The sequence below is a fragment of the Leopardus geoffroyi genome, chromosome A3, assembly GCF_018350155.1.
Source record: "Leopardus geoffroyi isolate Oge1 chromosome A3, O.geoffroyi_Oge1_pat1.0, whole genome shotgun sequence".
NCBI classification, from domain to species: domain Eukaryota; kingdom Metazoa; phylum Chordata; class Mammalia; order Carnivora; family Felidae; genus Leopardus; species Leopardus geoffroyi.
In genome coordinates this window covers 89765614-89775548 of record NC_059336.1, presented here as the reverse complement: position 1 = coordinate 89775548, position 9935 = coordinate 89765614, and the positions used below count along the sequence as shown (strand labels likewise).

Below are 9935 nucleotides of genomic sequence, written 5' to 3'. Positions count from 1 at the left end.
CATTCATTGGAATTTATCCTACAGATATATTCGCATTTATATAGTCAAGAACGTTTAGTACAACAAGGTTGGTAAAAACCAAAGGTTATAAGCTTCTACGTGCTCATGGATAGGGGACAAACTGACTTCCCTCATAATGGAGTACTAAGCAGCCTTAGAAAAGAATGACAAAGCTCTTTATGTTCAGACATGGAGCAATCTCTCAACTATTATAAATGGAAAAAAATTATATTGCAAGACAGTGAGTATGCCAGCATATGCATATTTTTTTCTGAAAGAATACACAAGACACTTAGATGTTGCTACTTCAGGAGGTATATGGGGAGGGAAGAGACTTTTACTTTTCAATTTAGAATATACCCTTTTGTACTAATTGATTTTTCCTCTCATCGGTAGCAAGCGTTATGGTCCTTTTTAATTGAATTGTTATTTTTCCTAGAACAAACTAAAGAAAAAAAAACTACTAAGAAAATGAAAAAACACACAGGTGGAAGCAAATAATGAATAATGGCAAACATCTCTGTAGTTTACTGTGTGCCGATGCGTAGCATTTAATATGCTCTAACCCAATTACTGTTTACAGTAAATTTATGAAGTAGGTACACATAGCTCCATTTCACAGGTGAGGAAACTGACATTCAGGGAGATTAAGTGACACAGGTTGTACGTAGCACAGAGTGGATTCAAATCCCCAACTGTGGAATCCAAAGCCGACGCAGCTTTTCCTCGCCGACCCCCCCCCCCCCCCCTCGGCCTCTGCCTGCAGGCGGGAAGTGCACTAACTGAACGCCGGGCCCCACGTGGCGCAGCGCCCCAGTCAGGCGCACCCGCGGCCCCGGCGCGCACGGGGCTCCACGCTCGGGGAGCGCGCGCGCACGCAGCGGCGCGGGCTCGGCGGCGGCGGCGGCGGCGGCGACGTCACAGCCCGAGCTTTCCTTTTCGGGAGTCCCCGGCACACATCCTGTGTCCATGTTTGGGCATTTACGTCACGGCGGCAGGGCCGGGGCCTCCCGAAATGGCAGTGGCCCGGGGAGTCGGAAGCCCGGAGCCAGCGCGGCCGCTGCTATATAAGTGGGGGGGCCGCGGATCGGGGGAGCCCGGCTGCGCTTTGGAGAGGCGAGGAGCCGCCACCCGAGGCGGGTCCCGGCGAGCAAGGGAGCCTCGACCCCGGGACCTCTTTCCCAGAGGTGAGCGCCTGGAGCCAGGAGCCCGGCCGCCTGGGTCTGTGAGGCGCAGGGCACCCCAACTACTGGCCTCCCCGTCACCCGCACGCCAAGCCCAGCGGGCGAGGCCCCCGGCGCCCCGCAGCCGCTGCCGCGCCATGCTCCACCTTAGCGAGTTTTCCGGCCCCGACGCGCTCCTGGTCAAGTCCACCGAGGGCTGTTGCGCGGAACCCAGTACCGACTTGTCCCGGTTGCCCGGCAGAGACGCGCCGGCGGCAGCCAGCTACCCCGGAGGTAAGGAGAAAGGCCGAGGGTGCTCAGACGGCGGCGCAACGCGGGGGCGCATGGTGCCTGAAAACGGGTAGGGACGGAAACGCTAGAGCTGTGGGGGTAGGGGTGCTAGGAGGCTCGGGGGTCCTGGGGTGCTCACCCCCATTCCCTGCCCCACTACGCCTCCAGCGCCTCCGCAAGAACCTGTGGGTGTATCAAGGCGTCCTTTTGCCCGTGCACGTGTGTTTTGCGTGTGCATGTTTGTGTGTGCGTCTTGGGGCGTATGCGGACTCAGGCTGGATCAGAATGTGGAAAAGGCACCTTTTGTGTGTCAGTGCGCCCCAAGGGCCTAGTGGGTGGGGGCTTGCAGACTCCGGAGGCGCACCCTTTGATATGCCCGGAGCTGATTCCTGCTCCCTCCTCAGCAGGCGACTTCTTGAGCTGGGCTTTGAGCAGCTGCGGCGCCGGGGGGGACTTAGCCGATTCCTGCTTCCTGGAGGGGCCTGCACCCACGCCCCCTCCTGGCCTCAGCTACAGCGGTAGCTTCTTCATCCAAGCAGTACCCGAACACCCGCACGACCCGGAGGCACTCTTCAACCTCATGTCGGGCATCCTAGGTCTGGCACCTTTCCCCGGCCCTGAGGCGGCAGCATCTCGGTCTCCGCTGGACGCCTCTTTTCCCGCAGGCCCCGACGCCTTGCTGCCGGGTCCAGCGGACCTTTACTCCCCGGATCTGGGCGCTGCCACCTTCCCAGAGGCGTTCTGGGAGGTCTCTCCCTCAGCAGGCGCCCCCTCACAGTGCCTGTATGAGCCTCAGCTCTCCCCACCCGACGTCAAGCCAGGCCTTCGGGCGCCTCCGGCCTCTCCAGCGCTGGACACTGCCTCGGCCTTCAAAGGCCCCTATGCTCCCTGGGAGCTACTTTCAGCTGGAGCCCCAGGGAGCTGTGGGTCACAAGGAGGTTACCAGGCGGCCCCCGACGCCCGCTTCCCCTCGATGGGGGCCAAGATTGAAGACCTGCTATCGATCAGCTGCCCGGCGGAGCTGCCAGCCGGCCCCGCCAACAGACTCTACCCCACGGGGGCTTACGACGCTTTCCCGCTGGCCCCGGGTGACTTAGGGGAGGTGGCCGAAGGCCTCCCAGGTCTCCTGACCCCTCCTAGCGGGGAGGGAGGGAGTAGCGGTGACAGTGGAGAGTTTCTGACCGCTACTCAGCCTCAGGTTTCCCCCCTAGGCCTCCGCAGCGCCGCGGCGGACTTCCCGAAACCTCTGGTGGCAGACATCCCTGGGAGCAGTGGGGTGCCTGAGCCTCCTGGGCCACCGCCGTCGGTCCCATTCCCCCCTACCAAGGCGCGGCGTAAGGGGCGCAGGGGCGGCAAGTGCAGCGCGCGCTGCTTCTGCCCGCGGCCGCATGCCAAGGCCTTTGCTTGCCCAGTGGAGAGCTGTGTGCGCAGCTTTGCGCGCTCCGACGAGCTCAACCGCCACCTGCGCATCCACACGGGCCACAAGCCCTTCCAGTGCCGCATCTGCCTACGCAACTTCAGCAGAAGCGACCACCTTACCACACACGTGCGCACTCACACAGGTGAGAAGCCTTTCGCCTGCGACGTGTGCGGCCGCCGCTTCGCGCGCAGTGATGAGAAGAAACGGCACAGCAAGGTGCACCTCAAGCAGAAGGCGCGCGCCGAGGAACGGCTCAAGGGCCTTGGCTTTTACTCTTTGGGCCTCTCTTTCGCCGCCCTGTGAGGGAGAAATGGGTTTGTAGATTGGGGCGCCGCCTCCTGGCACGAAAGAGGCGACCTGGTCTGCCCCCCTCCCCTCTCCTCTTTCCGGCACGTCCCGGGGCCGGCCTCTGGTCCCCCTTCCAGTTCCCTTGAAGCGCCCGTCGTTCACGCCTCGTTCAGCACCAGCTCCGTGGACAGCTCCCGCGGTCCGGGCTCCAGCTCCCGCGGTCCGGGCTCCAACTCCCGCGTTAGCCGCGCTATGAGGGAAGCCCTCTCATGCACTGAGCGGGCACTTCCTTGGGACTTAAGACAGTGTTTTGTAACTGGCTTGGCGCACGCCCCACGCCCCCCATTAGACACCCCCCCCCCCCCAGAGGCAGGCTGGGGCAGCGCCGAGCCGGTCTCGCGCGGGATTTTGTACAGCAATGTCGTTTCCAGCAGCCATTGGATGTAACGTTTTGCTTTGGGGTTATTTCCTTTTGTTGTTGTTAATTTTTGTAAAGCAGACGCTACTCTCGAGCAGTTGACAAAACTGTTTATTTTTGCAATTAAAATTATTGTGCTAAAAGCTTACCGAATCTGCCATCCAAGCTTCTGACCCATTCCCCAACCACTCCCCCAGGAGAATATGTGCCAGAAGAGAAGGGAGATATGACGCCAATGGAATCATTATGCAGCTTCTGTCAGGCACTGTGGAACACAGTAGGCATTCAATAAATATGTACTGAATTAACAGATGCATTTAATCACAACTGACCTAAGGGCTCAAGGTGTTTCTGAAACTTGAGAGTGATTGAGAGGCTTAGGTGTTAAACATTGATCATATATTATCCTTAATCCTCACAATCCTGAAATTCCATTTCAAAGATGAGGCAGGAAAGTAGGTAACTTGCTGGGTAACCCAGCTAGGAACAAACAAGGTCAAACTCAGATCTATCTGGCTCCAGAGCCAGTGCTTTTTTACCAACCCCAGAATGGTGGCACCTCAGCTTAAGAGCACTGTTTGGAAAGGCTTCCTGCCAAGAAGTGAAATAGGTTCCGCAACTAGAGGGAGCCCCAAGCAGTAGCGACAGCAACAGAAGACTGCAATATGTCAGTGCTGTTTGTGAACACCCAGAGTCTTGGGTATCACAGAGGCTCCAGCCAGTGCCTGTGCATCTGTATGAGAAGCACATGCTGTCATGGCCAAAAGAGATTCAGCGTTCAGCTAGACCATGGATGGGCAGAGCCAAGCCCAGCAAGGAGAGGGTGCTTTCCAGATTCTCACAGGCTAGTTGCTCACAAAGGATCTTTTCCAGGTGGCAGCAGCCCATTTACCATCCAGCCATGCACCTGCCACAGTCCCTTTTCCCTAGCTCTTCTTCCAGGTGAATCCTTCATGGCTTGAGGAGGGGGTTTGGAGCAAGAAGAGAGGAAAACATGATTTTGTGATGGAGAAGATGGGGAATGGATGCAACTTGCTCCCCCTTTACTCCCTGAGCTTACAACTCAAAAGCTTTTATACTCTTTCTGGCCACCTTGGGCACAACCTGGAACATTAAAAGCCTGCTCTGCCACCCTATCTCTCCTCCCCAGTAACTCCTCTCTGCTAAGGAAAGGATAGGGCCTGTCTTCAGGCTTTATTCTTTTCTCTTTTGCACTGAGCTATTCCTGAGTTAAGAATGCCTTACAGCCCTCTGATGCCAGATCAAGCCGGCTTCTGATCCTTTGGCTTCTTTGTCTCTTCACTGTCAAACATGCTCACCCTCCACCCCACAGTCAAGTGGACCAGAGACAAAATGATCAAGTCCAAGAATTCCATCCATTTGTTTCCCCAGGTATTAAGTACTTCCACATGGTTGAATATCTTGTATCTAATAGACCAATTTGTGGTAAAGGACTCCACTCCACATTACCTCTTCTAGAAGAGTTAGCATTTTTAAAAGTAGCCTGCAGAGGGCAATGTTTAACCCTGTAGAGAGGCTCAAATGGTGGACCATCAGGTATTGTAATAGGTAAGTGGCAGATTCGCAAAGACGTAAGATGATGATTTTCATTAGCTTACTATTGAAGTGAGCATACCTTTCACTTATAGGTATGGACCACCTGACTTCATTTCCCATGCAATGTAAGGAAGAGCACAGAGGCTCAGATTTCAAGTAACTGATTGCAAACCATACAACCTAAGCAAAGAGAGAAGGGCAGACAGACTGTGGGTGGGTAGTGTCTAACCACCCCACCCTTACCCCCTTCATAGCATTCTGTCAGGTACTGTCAGCTCTATCGTGCCCCTCTCTTGTCCTCATGCACACCTAGGCCTAAATATCACAGATGAGAAAATTGAACCCCCACAGAAGTGACTTGGTAGTGGTGCTGGTATCAGAGCCCTGCCTGACTCTAGAACTCCCAGCTGAAAAGCCCCTCCTGTCACTCCCAAGAGAAATTGTTCCATTTACTGGACCTTCCTCTAGGGATTCTGAGGGAAGAGAATATTAGGCCAGGCCCACACAGAACTAGGGACTAACAGAGAGCTCTTTCCTTACTTGAGCCTCTTTTTCATCTGGCCCTCAAAATATGGGTGTTTTTCCAGACTTGGTTCCTAGCTCTCACCTTCCCTATTTCAACACTGTTTTTGGAAAGCACATTCACTTCAAGGCCTTTAGCTATCACTGCTGCATAAATGACTTCTAAGCCAGCCAGCCCTGGTCTCTACCCCAGCTGTAGCCACTTGGTTGGACTAATGAACACCTCCATATGGGTGTCCCACTGCCATTTCAAATACTATCTGTCTAAAACCAAATCATTCTTCCATATACCCAATTTCTGCTAATGGTGACTATCATTTGTTTGGGTCCCTGGTCTCATCCAAATAACTTAACAGTTCTGTGGGATTCACCTTTGATCCCTCCTCCTGTATCCAGGCTGTCAACTCAGACCTGTTGGACCTTCCTGGAGTTCTTCAGGGTCTTATCTACTCTCATTTATGGTACATATTTCCTTTTGTCTATTGTAATTTTTAGCTTGTGAGTTCATCTTCAGTGGGGATTTACCTGGGCAAAAATACTCCGTGGCCTGGCTTGAGGGTATGTTTTTCCTGAGCAGTTTTGTGTGTGCTTGTGCCATGCATCCTAAGAGTACCAACTGGTGGACATCAGTCTTTATGTTAATTTTCAGCCCACGGTTCCTATATCACACAGGAGTTGTGAGTTCAAACTCTAACCCATATTGTTATACATTCTCATAGGCAACTCCCCCAGTCAGAGCCCAGGTCAGAGCACATAAGCAATAAGCCTCCCTCCCCATATCTCCTGGAGTTAGTCATAGCACATCCCTTGCTTACATTTCTTGGTCTCATTTCTCTTCCCAGTTTTGGCCCATATAGATTTTCTTTCCTTTACCGCAATCTTGGTTAAGCGTTTCAGAGGTCTGTTATGTTTTGTGAATCAGTCCACATATCCTGTAGCAGGAGGGTCTTTGGCTTATCCATTCGACAATATTAACACTGAAGCCAGAACATATTGGTTCCTCTATTAAAATGTTTCCCATGTTTATCTTCTCTTTGCCTGTTGCCAGTACCTCAGTCCATGCCACTCCCTGCACATACACAAATACTGTGGCTATGACAAGCACATAGAAGCACATGATAATAACATGTAGTTGGACGGAACTTAGAAGAACAGAATTTCTGACCTCTCAATGTGTAGAGAAAGAAACTGAGGCCCAAGAGATTTAGGGATTTTCTTCAGGGCACACAGATGGTGGGAGACTGAAATGGGCCTTGAACCTGGGCCATCCAATTCCAAGACCAGTGTATATCCCTGTATCTACTCATTCCACAAGTATTATTGAGTGCCTACCATAGGCCAGGCCAGTGGCCCCTAACTTGTTTCCTTTCCAGTATACTTGAAGAACTCAACACAGACATTAGTAACAGTGGTCACTCTAATCCCCATTTTCACCGTGGAGAGACAGGGAAGAGTAATGAGAATCTTGATGAGGTGGGATATGGGGGAAGAGAGTGACAAAGCAACCTAGAATGCCTGCTATTTCTTCCCTCATCCCCCCACCCCCTGTGCCCTGTTTGAGACAAGCCTACACTATACCAAACTGCTCCCTGTGGTCTCTCTTCCTCCATTCCACATTGCACATCACTACTGATGTAATTTCCCTAAACCATTGTTCATGGTGTTTTATCCCAACTGACCACAACTTCCCCCTTCCTACAAAAAATACACTGCAGTTAAAGCCTTACATGTCTGATCCAAATTCATCTTCTACCCTCCTCTGTCATCCCTACTTTTGCTCTTTCCTCCCCACCCCTGACCATGAATTATCCAAATCCTCCCACCCTGAGCTCCTTCAAGAGCAGAGACCATGTCTGATCCACATGTGTGGGCTCCATATCACCATGCCTACTGCCCAGCACATTCAAGGGCCTAATTATTGTGTGGATTCGTTGGCCAAAAAAAAAAGGCCTAAAGTGCTAAAAGGGGAAAGGAAAAGAGAAGGGGGAAAGAGCAAGGAAGGAAGGTGGTTGGAGAGCATGAAGCTGAGAAAAGATCAGGAGGGAGAGTTGGGCAGAAGCAGGATTGAGGTCCTGATCCAAGTCATGGGGGTCTTATGAGTGGGACCACACTTTTGGCTGCTCTGTGCCTGTCCAGGTCTTGCTAAGCCCGTGATTCTCTACCTTAGCTCTGGGCCCCCAGATATGTCTGTCACTCAGCTCTTTCTCTTTTGGTTTTTCTGGCCCACATGGAGTGGGATTCAGTTTAACATTTTTAGAACTGTGGTTCCCATAACAACCAAGCAGGAATTGTTGTCTGTGAAATGTAGCACGAGCACATATGCACACATGCATACACACATATGCGCATGTGCACATACACGTGCACAGCCCCCCCCATATATTCAAATGCATGCACACCCACATACATCCACATGAGCATTCACTAATAGACATTCACAACATGCAATGTACACCCACATGTATGCACATGCACACACTCACCTGTGCACGTACACACATCATACATGTGCATATGCACAGATATATACCTGCATGCATACATATATGCACAAAAGCGCATGCATACATACACAAGCATGTCCTGTATTATTTTTGCATATTCATAAGAAACATAGAATGAGGACGAACAAACATTACGAGAACAAAGATAGAACCAGACAATATATGGATATTTTTGGTTCTCTGCAAAAGCAGGTGGATTTAGGGAATCTGTACTTTAGAAGAGGAGGGTTCAGTAAGCCTAATACAGCAAAAGGGTTGCAGGAGGGCACTGTGTTTAAGCACAGACATTGGAGTTTATTGACTTGAGTTCAAATCCTGACTGTGCCATTCGTTGAGCTCTGAATTTTAGCTCCCCTGTCTGTAAAGTAGGAATAATAATATGCACTTGATAGATTTGTTAGGACAATTGAATGATATGCATAAAAATGCTTAGTATGATGCTTGGCACTTGGCCAAGAGGAGCTGTTATCATTTAGGTCTTAGAGGAAGTGATTTCCCACTCGCACTAAGAAGACTTTCTGAAGGAGGAAAAAAATTCAGCTAGGGGAAGGAAGAGAAAAGTGGGGAGGGGTGGGGGGGGTGGTAGTTTGACCTGATTGGCCACTATTCAGCCTGTCTTTCTTTTTTTTTTTTTAAATTTTTTTTTTTCAACGTTTATTTATTTTTGGGACAGAGAGAGACAGAGCATGAACGGGGGAGGGGCAGAGAGAGAGGGAGACACAGAATCGGAAACAGGCTCCAGGCTCCGAGCCATCAGCCCAGAGCCTGATGCGGGGCTCGAACTCACGGACCGCGAGATCGTGACCTGGCTGAAGTCGGACGCTTAACCGACTGCGCCACCCAGGCGCCCCCAGCCTGTCTTTCTTAAATTTGCCTATCCCCAAAAGCCACCAGGCAAGTTTACAAATTATCTTTCCTGATACTAAATGCCCAATGCCTTTGCCAGAGCAGGAGTAGGAGGGGGTCAAGGAAAGTCCCCATCAGCCTCTATTGGAGAATCCTGGGGCTATGCTGGATTCCTAGGCTGTTGCAGCCAGACTGCCCCTCTTAGCCCTGGTGCTCAACCCTGCCCAAGCTCGGCTCTGTGCCTTTGCCCAAGTACTGCCCCTAGCCTGAAATTCCATCTGTCCTTCTCCTCTTCTAAAGCCCAGCTCGCCCTGGGCTCGATAGCCCCAACACCATGTCTGATTTCTCAGGCCCCACTGCAGCCCTGTGGACTTCCTCCAAGCCTGGAACAGCTAGATTGTTTCTACTTCGGCTGGATAGGCCTTAAGCCAAGGGCCAGGCCCTCCAGATGCTCCAGGCCTAGGGAGTTGGGCTTCTCTCCTAACCAAGTTCGAAGCGGGGGTGGGAGGGGGAGGGGTGGGGAGATGGGGTGGAGTGGGTGGGAAGGAACCAGGGCTACAGACCACCGCCTCTTTTTTCCTCCTCTAGGTCCGGGATGGGATTTGTGATGGGGACAGGTGCTCCTCGATGGCATCCTCAAGGGCAAAATTGGGTCCTGGGAAAGCAGCCACTCGAAGCTTTCCTGGTTCCCTAGGGATGCCCAGAGGAGATTGACTCAAGCAATCGCCGCCGAGACCACGCATCTGGCCGGAGGTCGCCGGGTGCACAACCTAGGGCGCGGCCCACGAGGCTGCTTAGTGACCGTGGCGCATATCCTAGGAGCATTGCAGCGCACCCGCCCTCTTCCTGACCCACAGAACCGCCCCCCCTACGCCCGGGATCTTCCCCGGGTGGGAGCAGGCCCAAGCCGGAGTGGTAGGGCTAGG

At 52.3% G+C, this 9935-nt stretch overlaps 1 protein-coding gene across 2 annotated transcripts; it reads left to right on the top strand.

Moving 5' to 3' along the window:
* The first annotated feature begins 921 nt into the window (after positions 1 to 921).
* Positions 922 to 3728, top strand: EGR4 (early growth response 4). Of its 2 annotated transcripts, none has more exons than XM_045446484.1 (2): positions 922 to 1457; positions 1859 to 3728. In XM_045446484.1, the coding sequence occupies exons 1-2, from the start codon at positions 1016 to 1018 to the stop codon at positions 3175 to 3177; spliced, it is 1761 nt and encodes a 586-aa protein (XP_045302440.1). In that variant the 5' UTR covers positions 922 to 1015; the 3' UTR covers positions 3178 to 3728. The 2 variants fall into 2 exon arrangements, with proteins under 2 accessions (XP_045302440.1, XP_045302441.1); XM_045446485.1 differs by having other exon boundaries at positions 1261 to 1457; positions 1862 to 3728.
* The last annotated feature ends 6207 nt before the right edge of the window (positions 3729 to 9935 follow it).